The sequence below is a fragment of the Dermacentor albipictus genome, chromosome 10 (assembly GCF_038994185.2).
Source record: "Dermacentor albipictus isolate Rhodes 1998 colony chromosome 10, USDA_Dalb.pri_finalv2, whole genome shotgun sequence".
Classification (NCBI taxonomy): domain Eukaryota; kingdom Metazoa; phylum Arthropoda; class Arachnida; order Ixodida; family Ixodidae; genus Dermacentor; species Dermacentor albipictus.
Window position 1 is genome coordinate 51,890,992 of NC_091830.1, and position 15,541 is coordinate 51,906,532.

The 15,541-nt window shown below is 45.7% G+C and overlaps 1 protein-coding gene across 6 annotated transcripts in view; it reads right to left on the bottom strand.

Annotated features, from left to right (window-relative positions):
• Positions 1–15,541, bottom strand: part of Pld (Phospholipase D) — a 170,937-nt gene that overhangs the window by 19,749 nt on the left and 135,647 nt on the right. For 3 of the 6 annotated variants that reach the window (XM_065439352.2, XM_065439350.1, XM_065439353.2), the window contains exons 15-19: positions 14,560–14,598; positions 12,225–12,293; positions 2,630–2,688; positions 1,313–1,455; positions 243–361 (exon numbers count right to left, since the gene is read on the bottom strand). In XM_065439352.2, coding sequence (XP_065295424.1) covers positions 243–361; positions 1,313–1,455; positions 2,630–2,688; positions 12,225–12,293; positions 14,560–14,598 — 429 coding nt within the window. The remainder of the gene's footprint in view (positions 1–242; positions 362–1,312; positions 1,456–2,629; positions 2,689–12,224; positions 12,294–14,559; positions 14,599–15,541) is intronic. The other 3 variants (XM_070527441.1, XM_070527442.1, XM_070527443.1) reach the window with 3 other exon arrangements.

A 15,541-nucleotide genomic window follows, 5' to 3' on the forward strand; every position in this document is an offset into this window, starting at 1 on the left:
ATATATATATATATATATATATATATTTATACATCACATAATTTACCGCACTATACGGGACCGGTTTCCCAAACCTCACACACACTTATTTTGTTCACTTACGACACTCCTAATACGCTGCACGCACTAATAAATTCACAAATGAAACAGTCAATGCCATTTCTTGAAAAAATGATAACCGAACGCACTCTCTCTGCACGCAACGAGCAAGCGCGCCTGTTGCACACACAGAGGCGACGCACCTTGGTGAAGTTCCAGCGCTGCACGAAGTGGCGCGCGATGTCCCGCGCCGCGGCGCCGCTGACGGCCGCCCCGATGTCGTGCCACGGCATCCGGGGGGTCACGTTGCGGTCCACGATGTCTGCGCGGTGGGCAGCGAGAGACCGACTCAGTACTGTGTCCCTCGCATTTCGCCTAGTTACATATTTAGTAATTCGTTATTGATTGGACTTTGTTCACCTTTTTACGTGACAGTGGCCTATTAGAAAGACTATGATGATCCCATTCCGCCCCTTTTCATATTTTTGTTTCGCGCTTTTATTTTTTGTCACGCTCTTCTTTCCGTCTACATTCCCCTTTCCCTTCCCTTAGTGCAGCGTAGTAAACCGGAGGTTTTAACTCTGGTTAACCTCCCTGCCTTTCTCCCATTTGCATCTCTCTCTCTTGACAAGTGACAAGAACTTTATTAAGTATGTCCTGAGGAACTCGATTGGGGGGACCGAAGGCTCCCCGATCAAGTTGGTGGCTCCGCCCGCGACGGGACAGGGAGGTGGTGACTCTCCGCGACGTCGCGGGCCCTCTGGACGGCCTGTAGTTGGCTTGGGAAATCCGAGCTCTTCAGCAAGGCGTCCCACTTGGACTTGTTATGAAAGTCGGAGCCCGCGTTGTACGGGCACAGCCAGAGCATGTGGTCGAAAGAGCAGCACGCGTGACCGCATTTGGAGCACGATTGCAGGAAGTTCGGGTCTATCCAACTCAGCGCTCTAGGGGTGAGGTAGGATCTCGTCTGTAAATGTCTGAAAGTAACAGCCTGAGCCCTGTTCAGTTTCGGGCTGGGGGGAGTTTATTAAATATTGAGTTTATTAAATATTACAGTACTCAGAGCAAAAGTGTCAATGAGAAAACTACAGATCATTTCGATGAAAACCCGATTAAGTTTTCTTTTGCTCAATACGCGCTACACATAAAAGTTCCTTGCAGGCCTGAAAAATGCGGCTGGAGGCCACCTAAAGCTTTCTATTCTAGTGGATAACCGCCGAGCAAGCAGAACGGGGCGCGTTTAACGCGGCCAGCGAAGGACAGGAGGACGCACCGACAAAAGGGTTGTCCACTTCGGTGAGGTCCTTGAAGATGAAGTTTGTGTAGTCCTTGCCGAGCCAGTACTTGGCCGATCCTTGGAGGCCCATGTCGTCTTCCAGTGAGCTGGCCCGAAGTTCGGAGCGGGGCACGTCGGATCTGTGGGACCACGCGCGAAAAGCGTGCGTCAAACGCTGAGACGTGCAGCCGCCTGTGCTGGGTGATTTTTTTTTGTTTTTTTAACGGACACGTGTTCAAGAGGAAGCTTTAGCTCTGGGCCGACTCCGAATTCTCTTTTCGATAAAATACATATAAAACGAAGAAATATACTTCTGTGAGACAACTTCTATACCGACTTGAGTAATATTTTTTGCATTCGTGAAACAAGGTAGGATTCCACCATGTAGGAAGCATAATTTTGATTTATTCATTCATTCAAAAAACTTTATTAGCGTCCTGAAGCCCGGTCTTTTCAGAATTTTGATTTAGGACCGAATTTTTAATAAAAATTGCCGGCAGTCGGGAAGCTTAAGATAATTGATGCACGAAGTTTACAAATCCGTAAGTCACCGTGCACTAAAAAGAAATTTCGCAGTTCTGTAAACGGCATCTGTTAGAACATTTAAGGCGAACAAATTTGATTCAGGAATTGACAACTTACGTGAACTTGTTACAATTTTTACGCGGGTTTTCCGAAAGTCCTACGCATTCAAGCAATAAGTATATATTTCAGAGCGGTGTGATACGCCTTCCACTTTAAGATATATGTAAAGGTGCAGTTTACAGAATTGTGATATCGTTTTTCATATGGCTGAGTTGCAGAGTAGTAAACTTGGTACTCTCGCGTACCAAAAAAAAAAAAGAACTTGAGAGTTTTTTTTGAACTTAGGACAGTTAAAAGAAATTGGTGCCATAAATTTAAAAGTAAGTTGTACATTCACTAAGACCTATTTCTTTTAACACAACAAACCTCACCAAATTCTCACTATATAAATATATATATATATATATATATATATATATATATATATATATATATATATATATATATATATATATATATATATATATATATGTAAGGCACCCCCCACCACGGGGTGCCTCATAATTTTGGTTTTGTTACGGAAATACCCAGGAATTATTTCCTCGCCAATCGAATCGCAAAAACTTATTCGATTCGTATTCGAAATAATCTCCAACTCATATCTTTTTGAGACTGACAGTATCGCCAATACATAGATTAAGCAAAGCAGTGAGAATAAGACCTGGCAGCACATATAACAACATAACAGCAGCAAAATAACAGCAGGTGTAGTGCTCGCTGGACACCTACAGGTCATCGAGAGAGTCCAGGGAGCCCTTTCGGGTGTGCCGATGGAAGGCTTGCATGCCCTGCAAAACAGAGAGAAGCGTCAGCAGTGCAAAAAGGAGAAAAAAGAAAGATAAAGAAAAACACCGCAGCGCTCGCAACCAGAACGGCAGGACAGAAGGAGGAAGGCAAGGCGTGTGTCGTGCATACATTTAGTGCAAGGTTACGACGACACAAAGCAATGCATGAGCACAGCGTTGCTGCTTACGCCGCGATCACATTCCGGGAAACGGTAACAGCGCATGCGCTCGCGAAAATGACGCAGCCACTTGGCAGTCACGGCAATGGACGATGGCAACGTAACGCGCGCTTATAATACAGTACGACAAGCAGAGGCGAGGTTGTCGAGGCGGACGACATCGAAGACGAAAGCGAGCGTGGACATTTGTGAAAAATACGCAATGTTTAGGAGACGCTGGCACCAATAAGCGTCCCTGCCTTACTACGTTTTGACGCAAAATTGAATACGCACGCTACACCTGAAATAAGGAGTCAGCACTCAATTGAAAGGTAACAGGGACGAAAAAAAAAAAGTCACACACGAGGTCAGGCGACAAATGCGCTAAGGACAGCTCCCGACAGAGGTCACATAGCACACTGCAACCTAAGGTCAGGTCGCATGAAAAAAAAAAACGAAAAAAAAACCGAAGTGACGCCACAGAAAGGCACATGAAGTCGCGCACAAAAAGGAACCATAAAGTCGGGGCAAACGAAACAGACAGTCCGCTTACACTATCCTTGCCAAAAAGGCAGTTTCGTTCAAAGCTCCCCACTGTTCGCGGAGTGAATCTTCTCGGAACCCTTTACCGTGCGTGAAACTTTTAAGCATGCTTTCTGCATGAACGTCGACTGCACGATGACTGCTATACGGTGTATGTGGTGGACAAATCGGGATTCCTAGTTCGTAGAGAGAAAGCGAAAAGGGGAGGAAAGACAGGGAGGTTAGCCAATGTAATTACCAGCTGGCTACCCTGTGCTGGGGAAAGGCGCGATGGGAATAAAAGGAGAAAGAAGAAGAAAAAGAAACAAAAATTCCCACATCATCGCGATGCTACGCGCTACAACATTCAAAGATGGTCGCCCAATTCGCATGTCGTTAAAAACTACATCTAAGCCTTAAAGGCCTTGAGTGCCGAAACCCGTCTGGACCAGTGTTCTAGAACTTTTTCTTCTGTGAAGTCGCGATTGTCCAGTTTTTTGAGCACGGTCCGTAACTTCTCATAGAATTCAAAGAAAAGGGGGGGGGGGGAGAGAAATACCGATAGGAGGAGAGCAGTCTATCACGAAATGGTGAACCCAGATAGCAGGGTAAATATGGGGAAGGACGATGCCTTCCCCATAGGTGCCTTCCCAGAGAGAGAGAGAGAGAGAGAGAGAGAGAATGCATAGTAAGGCAGGATGTTAACCATAGGTAGTTGCGATTGGCTACCCTGCACGGGGTGAAGGGGTAAAAGAGATAAAAAGAGATAAAAAGAGAAACAGAGCAGGCGGCACTCTTAAACTGCATAGCGAAGGGCCGCAGACGGCGGTTTCCCACACATTGAACACAACACTACAAGGCTAATCAGGAAACAACAGCCCATCGCGATCTCTGCATGCCTTCACTATTCAAGTTCACGTCAAACGTAGACATGCTTGCGTGAGGCAACCACTAAACTGACTTCAACTAATGTTGCTGTAATGAAAAACGGAAACGTTCAATTGCAGTGTTAGTTGCGGATATTTTGAAAGCGAATAGCTTTCTTTGCCTCGTTCGCCCATTTTCGCGGTGGTCTGTGGTGGCTGGACTTTCAGCGCAGATACAGAGGCAACACAAATGATACAAAGCAGATGCGACTGGCGCGCCTCTCGCGCAAACCCGAGTTGCGGTTCGCGGTCGTAGCCGAAAGCGAGTCATCAGAGAGTTCTAGGATAGGGGTCTGCGCATGCGCAGTGTATACCGTGGCCTCAAGCGCTAGGGGGCCCCAACGCCTCGCGTCCCCCTCACCTAAAACTCCCTATTGCAGCTCGCTTCAGACGTGCGCGGGCTGCCGCGCGCTACCGCTGCCGATGCGTCGATTAACGGCTCCGTTGTCTACGAAACTGCGCAATAAAACAACAAGCGCCGGCCGAATAACCTCCCTGTAACTAATTTACGAGTGCACGCGCATCGTTCCTTTAAGAAAGCGAATAGTCTTTGTTGGAAGCGGTTTGGCTATTCGTTTTACATCGACAATTATCGTCGACGGCACCATTTCATTTTTGTTTGGGACCTCCAATTCCTCCCCTCACCCCAACCCCTAAATATTGAGAAAAATTCCCTAACCCGTTCAGTCGGTGTACACATCTGTTTACGCAACTCGTTTTTGCTAGTCCTATCCAGGGGTGGCAAGAAATTAAGAAACCACGGACATCGTATCTACAGGTCAATAGATTACACAGAGCAGCTCGACTTCACTTTGGTTGTTCAGGGTGTCGCTACACAGGAACACTGTTATGAAAGCACTATCGTGTTTCACCGTATGCTCCACGCGTAGAGTTCCGACAGCCATTGGAAGGAATATAGCTTTGTATTCCTCGTAATGGTCGCAGGAAACGGTCAACATGTACGCGTCACGAGCCCCGGTGATTAAGTCATTTATTCTTACGAAATAACGCCACGTGACTGAGTGCGCGCTGAGCCTGTTGATTTGACGACTCTGTAAGTGCGAGAACTCACCAGAATATGCGCGTGAGATCACTGCCTTTCTTTCGACGAAGCTTGCAGCACGTTGGAATAAATTTACGTAATTTTGGCTCACTTATTAGGAGTCTATGGTTATACGTAACACCAAAGGTCTAAGCTAAACAAATTTAAGCACGAGGCGTACAACACAGCTACTGCGTGCCAAAAAGAAAGAACAAAAGGAGATGTCGCGTTTCTGTAAACTGCACAGGTTAGACAGTCTAGGTGGCCAATTATAAAGCATACGATGGATCATAGATGTGTCCACACTTTGGGCCAGGTCAAGTACTGCTGCAGCCTGCACAAGAACTTTCAAGGAAGCAGAAAAATCCTTAAGAGGGAAAGCATTTCCAAGGGAGCTAACACGGCGAGCCAGTACAAACAAACATAATGCACCGTAAATAAACTAAAATGGCGCATTAGAACAGCGTTAAAATGTTATGCGTACCTGCAGAGAACACGACAGTGCTAAATGCATTGCTGATGAGTAAAATACGCAATTAAGGCATTCCTATGAGGCCCTTAGCACAAAAAATTAGTCAATTTCTAGCAAATAAGTAGCTTAGAAAAGACAAAATGCGGCGGAGAGGTGATAATAACGGCTAAAGTGCGTCGTGCGCTGACATGCATTGCAAAGGGCCGAAAAAGGTAGTATGTAACAAGCAGTAGTGCAATTTTCGCGCTAGTGCTGTCTTGTGTTTAAGGATAATTGCAACGATATTTCGGACAGCGTAAAATATAGAGCAGCCTCAGCGCAAAACTTTGCGTTCGAAATACGAATGGATGCGTCGAGAGAAGGTCGAAACAAATTTTTATTCCGAAATTTTTAAAAATAGAGAAGAAAAAGGAGGGATTCCCACTCGCCCGAAGCGACACAGAACCTAGAACGATGACAACCAGGCGTGGCTCCTCGGCCTTGCCTCAGGGATTGTTGGGCGGTGCCGGCAGCGCGCTGAAAGTCACGGAGGCCATGTGCTGGTATCTGCGTCACATCCGCTCACCACCAGCTGCCCGCATCGTCTGCTTAGGTGCTAGTTAGAGGAGCCATGACGTGATCGTCTAGCTATTATCAGTTTACTATTGTAAGTGAGAATGGAAAGCCTGAGAGAGTAGGACAAATGAAAAGCAGGGAAGGTGGCATGGGTCTTATACGCGTTCCATAATGGCGCTGAGCTTTCGTGAGCTTCACCGCAATACAGATGTGTATTGCGGTGAGATCACTTAGCAGCGGAAACAATGATACCGGCAGACGAAGGCCGCCGGAAAGCAAGTGAGATTATATTGAAAAAAAAAAAGCGGACATCGCAGGATCTTAACGACACCCAGTAGACAACAGGGACAACAAAGCTGGAACCAGGGCTGTCTGTGTGCTGGGGCCACCAAGGCCGGACCCTGCCGGAGTTCGTTTGCCTACGAGATCTCCCCGCGATAGCGGACAGTCGATCTTGTACGACCCTGGCACGCGGAGGGTTCGGCGATCCTCTCAACAGACGCACCAGTCCTAGTTCCAGATTTCGATGTCCCCATTGACCCTTCGGTGTTCTGGAGGCGCCGCCGAAAGTGTACTAAATAATGGCAAGTTGTTTACATTTTGTGCTTGCACAAACTGTCTCTTCCTGTACACTGTACATGCTTCCCTGCATTACGGAAGTAAGCTGCGGTGAAACCGTTATAAAACGCATAAGAACTCCTTGCGAGAGGTTAGCCGAGACTGATTCCGGCTGGCTACTCCGAATTGGGGGAAGGGGAGGAAAATATTAAAAGAAGGAGAAAAAGCCAGGTTCAGAGAAAATTCTCCGCGCTGTATAAGTAGAGAGCACAACGTGGTTATACACAGAAAATAACTGGAGTCGCAGGGCACATTTTGACTTAATTTTTATGCGAAGCATATTACGAGAGCTCAACCCAGCTCCTCAGGCGCGGCGGTGTCGCCTTGAATACCACGTGACACCATGAGGTCACGACAGAGGAGAAGTGGCTTTGGCTCAACTCTTGCAAGATGGGCTGGGTGGGAATCGAACCAGGGTCTCCGGAGTGTGAGACGGAGACGCTACCACTGAGCCACGAGTACGATGCTTCAAAGCGGTACAAAAGCGCCTCTAGTGAATGCGGTGTTGCCTTAGAAACGAGCTGTTGCTAAGGCTCAGGCGTGCGTCGCTTGCTCAGGCGCACATTTCGTTGCCGCGCCGAACGCTGCTTTGCTCGACGCTCACCGCGTCCAATGCGGGGCGCGTAGTCGCTGCCCTGTAGCCCATTGTCTTACACCCCTTGGCGGGTCGACGGGAACGCTGTCGCGTTCCACTCTTGAAGGCGAAGAAGTAATGCATGAGTTGTTTCTTCGTCTAGCCGAACCAAATATAGCCAAGCAACAGCAGTTCACCAGGCTAAACAGTGGTTCAACAACTAAAATAAAGGCTAGTATGCTTCGCATCCTGGGCTTAACCTTACCTAAGCCACAGCCATTTTTTTAATCGCTACGACTCGCAGCCCTCTCTCGTTTGCGTGTTCGTAGACGTGCGAGATATACCAACTGACTCATCAGACAAGCGCCGTATCAATTTCAATGAAATTTGTCCATCCAAAACGGTAAGTTCCAGTAAGTAGTGAACGGTGCAGACTTTTATTTATGCAGCGTTCAAACTTTTGTTCTCGGTATTTTGCAAACAGGCGTAAGTTTACACAAAATTGGAGCACGAGATCTTCAAGCTCCGCGCAACAGGCATCACTATTACGCGCACTGTATGTATTAGAGTGCTTCAAGTGAAAAAATGTAATGCACCATGCCGGAGTGCTCACTTTACGTAAAATCGTTATTCTGTACAAGGTAGTATTGCAGAAAGATGTCCTGTTCAAACATATTTCTCACGACAGCAATACAGAATATATCGATTTTGTCCGTTTTAGACACGAAAACGGATGCAGTTGGCGTAATTGTGGTCACTGTTTTGGTGACAAGCTACGGAGTCCTAAGCGACATGGTTCAACGTCTTAAAACTTTCCGGTTTTAGGTGATCATAGAATTAGTATTAAAGCTAAGATAACCTATTTGCAGGAAACACTCACCAGACCTCACTTTCTTTTCTTGTGCAGAAAGTTACGTTGAAATAGGTTTAGCAAAAGTTCAATTCTGCGCATTTTGGTGTGCCACGCGTACTGGATTATACACAGGACTTGAGGTTACGCGCCATCTTATATGTCGCGCTATTTAAGCGAAAACACAGTGACGGCGGGAGATGGACATTCAAGACAATGACCAAAACGAGAACAAGGTAAAAGCGGGAGCCAACGTTTCGACAAGTTGATTTGTCTTTGCCAAGGCCTTGAAAAAAAGTCCGCTTGTTGAAACGTTGGCTCCCGCTTTTAGCTTGTTCTCGTTTTGCTCATAGCTACTTAAGCGATTATACACATGAATCGCACGGTGTGTTTTGATAAGCTGATCAGGAGGGCAGCTTCTTTGCTCACACATCTTTTTCGTATTAAGGCGAAAGCCTTTCTAGGCTCATGGTGAAGTTTGTGTCAGCAGACCTGACCCCCGGATTGTCCACTAAAGCGCCATCACGCCTTATGAAGACAGATTAAAAGGAAGCTTTAGCTCGGGCCCCAACTCCGACGCGGCCTACTCAAGTACATGTAAAACGCAAAAACGTTTTTCTGAGATAACCCATGGACCGATTTTAATGAAATTTGTTGCATTTGAAAGAGAAAGCTAATTTCTAGTGACTGTTAGAAGCGGAATTTCGATTTAGAGCCTGTATTTCTTTAAAAAGATTCTCCATAGTTCGAAAGTTTGAAAAATACATAGAAGCAAGAAGTTTAGAAATAAATATATCTGCATCAAAACAGATATCGTGATTCTGTAAACGGTATCCACTAGACAACTGAAAGCGGACAAATTTTGTATGTCATTGGATATCTTACGTGAACTTGTTACGTCGTGCACAAGGGTTCCGCAAAAGCTTTATTTCCATATTACAAATCTATTTTTTTTTAGATTCATGTGTAAGATATCAATTTTGTCCGCTTTAGATGTACTATCATATGCAATTCACATAACTGTAATATTTTTATTGCTGAATTACAGAGTTGTAAATTCGTTTGCTGAAAACTTTTGATTTTTGCCCTTCTTTGTAAAAAATTGACGACCTAAACCGAAAATTCGAAACCAACAGCCACAAAATTTTAAGTTTGTCTTTTAAATGCAACTAACCTCGGCAAATTTGGTGGAGTGGTTGCCGAGAAAAACGAATTCCCCTTTTAGATGTATTTAGATTGGAGCACCCGAGCTAAAGCTTCCTTTTAAAGAGAGATTAAAGGAAGCAAAATGATTGATAGTGACATTTAGTGAATGATAACGCTATAATAGAGATTGGTATAGGTTAATGACGACTATGAAGGACTACTAATCACTTGTTATGGCTACCAATGACTCCGAAAGAACCAATATGTCCAACGACGGCTTGTAATGACCACAATTGATTAGAAATGTCTAGTAATGAGTAGAAATGAGTAAAAGGACTACTAATCACTTGTAATGACTACTAATGACTACGATAAGACGAATATGTCCAACGACGGCTTGTAATGACCACAATTGATGACAAATGACTAAAATGCTTACTATTGAGCAGTATTGACTCATAATGACTGAAATTATTTGTAATGACTAGCAATGACTAAGAAATGACCAATATGTCTAACGACAGCTTTTAACGACTACAATTCATTACAAATGACTAAATGTTTAGTAATGACCTGCAATGACTAATAATGATTGAAATGACTTGTAATGACTACAAATGACTACGAAATGACCAATATGTTAACAACAACTTGTAACGACTACAATTCATAAGAAATGTCTAAAGATGCTTAGTAATGACCAGTAATGACTAATAATGACTTAAATGACCAATGACTACAAATGACTGTGATATGACCAACATGTCTAACGACGGCTAGACATGACCACAACTGATTACAAATGACTAAAAATGCTTATTAGTGAGCAGTAATGATTAAAAGAAAAAAGAGAAAGAGAACAGGCAAGGAGAAAGAGGCGAATGACAAGAGGAGGAAGAGTGGGCTTTCGGCGTTCACCTCTTGAGAGAGATTTTAAGAGACCCTGTAATTTTTTGCCAGCTCAAGTTCATTAAGCACTTCATTTAGCAAGTAATGTCGCAAGTAAATTCTTGAATGACATGCTAATTTCATAAATAAATTAGAAAAGATGTGCGCAGACGTAAACTCCAGTGTGCAACCATAGTACCACGTGTTTCTGGAAATACGGTCTCAAATTAGAAAAAGAACGGTATTCCAGATAAAATAACGTTTGCTGCCACCGAAGTTCAGAGCAGTGACGGACATCAACATTTCGCACGAAAATCGCCAATAGTTTATCAAAAATAGTCACTAATTAGATTTTGACCAATTACTTAACGGGGCATGTAGTACACTGTAAAAAAATTTACAGCCTCTAAGAGTGAATAAGGGCGTAAATTATTTTACAGTGTAATCGCAGAATTCAAATCAGCCAGTATTCAAAGCACAACCTTTTGCTAGGAACCTTTGCTACCAGCACAACTTTTAAGAAACGCGAACTCAAAATGTGCCGCAGAAAGCATTGCCGTTCAAGTTAAAATGTTTTTCGCACTGAATTCCCCATATACATATATACTAACTGGAATTTAGAGCACTTACCTCTCGAAACTTGTTTCGTATGAGTATTAGCTGACTTCGATTCTGCGATAACAAGATGCCGTCTAAAGTTGTAAAAGAATTTATGAGAAAGAGAAAACAAGTTTCGATGAAAAATGTAGGAATGGGACGTAGTTCCATCTGCTCGTTGCTAGCATCTGCTAGCCCTCCCTGAATAAGTAGTCGACAAGGGTCCTGCGATCATCAGGCGATTTTGTCGGATGGGTACATTCAACGAAAATTTTTTGGGCAAGGAGGTCTGCGGTCGGCGTCTGTGGCATAAATGTTAAGTTTACAAAGAAAATAGTTGATTAATAATGGCCCCAGCGAATATCGCGCATATTGTGATGTCCACCACTGCCATGACGTTTGTTCACTAAACATTACAATCTCGCCTCGTATCCAACATTTCATATACAGGGTGTCCCAACTACCACGCGCCAAGATTTAAATATATGCAAATGCCACCTAGCTGGAAAGAACCAAAGTAATGTTTGTCGTCGCTTGGAGATGCTCAAATTTCTTCTTTATTCTGCATAATTAGATAATTAGTCATTAAACAGCTTCTCAAATATTATATATACAGGAAAAGTGTAATTGAGAAAATTGTAGAGCAGCAGGAGAAACTCCCGATGCAGCTTTCTGTTGCCCAAGGCGTGCTACACAAAAGTGCTTTCCCGAACGTGAAAGAAGCCCGCGAATACACGGAGGGTGCTTCGAGCGGCCAGTCGCGCGGCAATTTCGCGCGTATTCGCGGGCTTCTTTCACGTTCGGGAAAGCACTTTTGTATCACTTTTGTATAGCACTTTTGTATAGCACGCCTTGGGCAACAGAAAGCTGCATCGGGAGTTTCTCATGTCGCTCTTCAGTTTCCTCGCTGACATGTTCATCTAATTATAATAATTGACAAGCTGATAAATTAATTAAGACTAATTGTCTAATTATTCGATATGGGAAACAATTATCTGAGTATTTCGAAGCGACGGCAAACAACGTTACCTTGGTTCTGCGCAGCTACGCGGCATTTGCATACGTTTAAATCTCGACGCATGCGAGTCGCGACACACCCTGCACGCATATGCCGATAGAGTCGTCGCAGAAACACGTGATACGACCGCAGTGCCACCATGATTGTGCGGTGCATGACGTACAAGGACGTACCATGAGCACGGGACCACTGCGACGCTTCTTTAGCCGGCTGGTTATGGCACTGGCGTCAACCAGAGGAACCTGTTTCGAATCCCAGGAGTGGCCGCGAAACATTGTTGCTTTTTATACGCTTCAAACTGCGTTTCGCGTCCACGTCACGGGCAGACAAGTAGTGCACAAATTGAGCATTATCCCAAATGCCGGTGTGATCCCGGCAAAAAAAAAAAAGAATTCCAAGTGCATCAGGACGTGCGCATGGCAGACACTGCTAAAGAAGGGAAACGTGTAGCGAGGAGTCAATTGTGTTTTTTTTTTCATGATTGATGCAAGTGATACGTCTAGTTTAGTACAGAAACCTAACCACCCACGTGATTTTGATTTGTTTTTTGCCCATAGTGCCTGTTATCGGTTTTATTTTTGTGCGTATATCTTCAGGCATCGCATGAAGTCGGCCGACACAAGCCAGAGTCCATCGTCCCGACGCCAGAGGACATTAAGAACGACGATGATGACTACGACAATGAAAATTTCTTTTGCCAAGACGGGGGAAAGATGTGGCACAAAGCACAGTATTTCGAAGCGAGCGACAGCGCACGGTTTGTCGCTCAAGCCATCCCGAGACTTCGGCAATCCTGCCGCCGCGCGGAATAGATGCAGTGCTCTAAGGCCTCCACCGTTGAGGCCTTTAAGGTCACCGAGTTGCAGCGATCGAGCTCTGCGAGAGCGAATTCGATCTACTGCGGCCGTAGCCGTACGTCGATCGTGATACGGCAAATTACGAAGTACGCTACGAGTACGCTACGAGTACGCTGCAATCGGGCTGACACGACAGCAATGTGATTGAGTATAGCATGGAGTTCTGTATGTCGGCAGGTAGTCAGTTAAATTATTTTTAGTTCAGGTTGCTCAGAGATTAGTAGCGATGCCGGATGCCAGTGACTCCGAAAGGGAAAAGCTCTGGTCATGTCCACTTGGGGGGCGGCTGAAACAGAGGCGAAAAGCGCGAGAAAGGTTAGACGCTACCTGCACATTAACGAGTGCGGATTACTTCTGACGACAGCGCGTTCCTGAGGGCCACTTCGTGATAGTCAAGGTCATCGAGTCAAGGCCACGAAGGCCTACACTGCATTGACTGGAATGAACGACAGTGGTGCGCGGGACGTAAGAGACAGCAAAGAGAACATTGAGCATTTGTTGCGCCAGTATCGTCGATTTCAGTCCGAAAGACAAACACTGTCCGTCGCATCGGGACGACTGGACGGCCGGCCGTTGTCCACGCAGGCGCCGCTCGAAGACCGTCCCCATCGCTCGCCGCTCCCCAGAGCTGTGAATGCACTTCTTGGGGGCGACTGGCCTGTGTGAACGCCTTAGTCTTGGTGAGACCCTCCGTGCGCGTGTGGGAACTCACCACGTCTTCCCTCTCCTCCCCATCCCCACCCCCTCTCTCTATCCCTAATCTTTCCATTCCCCCTTTCTCATTGCCCGGTATAGCGTAGCCAACCAGACGCATTCCTGGTTAGCATACCCGTCTTCTCCCTTTCTTTCCTTTTCCTCCTTTATTGCCACATGCAAATCCAGTGCAGAAACAACATGCCTGGCCAAAGCAGGCTATATATACACGTCGAACGACGTCAAAGTATTCTCTTCGGCACACGCTACAGAGGGCACCTTGCTGTTATGCAAGACTGCATATGTGGAACACAAGAGTGTCTCTCACCCAATTGGAAAAGACCCACACGGCCCCATCTACCCCAGTCCTACGTAACTGTGCGAATTGCATCCGCATATTGGACAACGTGTATATAGTATCTCATTGTACCATATCATAATCATCCGCCACCTACCTTTCCCTGTATTTCCCACTTCCCCATTCCCCAGTGAGGAGTAGCAGGCTAGAGACACGCTCTCCAGGCAGACCTCTCCTCCTTTCTCTCCATTAAAATCTACTCCTCCTCCTCATACGGGAACATGCAGGTTTTCATACGGGATCATAAAAGAATCACACGGGATTATCGGTACAGGGCGTATGGGGGCATACGAGATTTTTCGATAGCAACACAGAGCACGTTTCTGGTTTCCGCCGTATAGTCTCACAATTGTCGCATCGAAGCGTCGCTTCAATGAAAGCACGAGTGACTCTAGGCGAGCGGCGAGACAACAAAAAGCAAGCGCAGTATAGATCGACAGGCAGGCCAACATCGAAGGCAGCATGCAGGATCGCAGAATGCACAGCGTTGCCAGAGGACAGTGAAGCACGGGCAAACAGCTGCCGCTGCGGCTGCAGCAGAAAGATGTGCGAGCAGTGTGGTGCTGCAGTGCGTGCGGTTAAACCCAGAACGAATCGTACCTCATCTTGCTGCTGCTGCTTCTTTAGCTTCTGGCATGCCTGCGCAGCACCGTGGCAGAGCCCCGAAAAAACAACAGGCCGGGTGTGAGCGGCATCGGTCGAAGCCATACGCCGAACAAAACATAAAAAACAAACAGGCCGGGTTAAGGAGGCGACGGCAAAGTCGACCTCCACAGAAAAAAAAAGAAATGTAAAAGAAAAGAACGGTTGCCAGGACGACGTACAGCCACGCGTGAAGGAATAGCGAACGGGAAGAATGACAAAACCGGAGCAGCGAAAACGAGGAGCTTGCACCATAGGTGGGAGACACTGTATATTATGGCCGAATTTGGATGTATGTAGGACGAGTAGCACATCTCCATGTTTTTGTTGTTGTTGGAAACTGTTGAACATATTGCTCTTTAATTTTTGACATCGAGAACTCTAATAGATTCGGTAGTCCCGTTCACCTTTCCGCACGCCGATGACTGTACACCGATCAGACAGAGCTGTATGACCACCTATGAACTATCGTAATGAACGCGCCCGACTTACGTGGGGGGGGGGGGGGGGCGGAGAAGGCTGCCGAAAATACCTACTACAATAGCTGGAAGCGCATAAGCGATGTTACTGCTGACGGCTAGGCTTTATATGTCACCGCATTTCCATCGAATATACATCCTTGACGCGACAGCACCCATTTCTTTTTTTTTTAAGGAATTTACAAATTACGTGTTCGTACATAAAACTGAAACTACGCGAACTGAGTATGCGAATCGTTTTCCATTTTATCCTCGCATTATCCAAACGAAGAAGGGTTTCCAGATCATATGCGAAGACCTAAGTTGGGTCAAAACAAGGGGTGTATATACAGGAGGGTGGTCATAACGTTCTGGGTGATCGGTGTCTTTAGTGGCGCCGTAAGCTTAGCCCAGGTTAATCACAGTCATGCACGTTAATTGCAACGTGACCGTTAGCTTATAAAAAAACAAAGTCCCACATA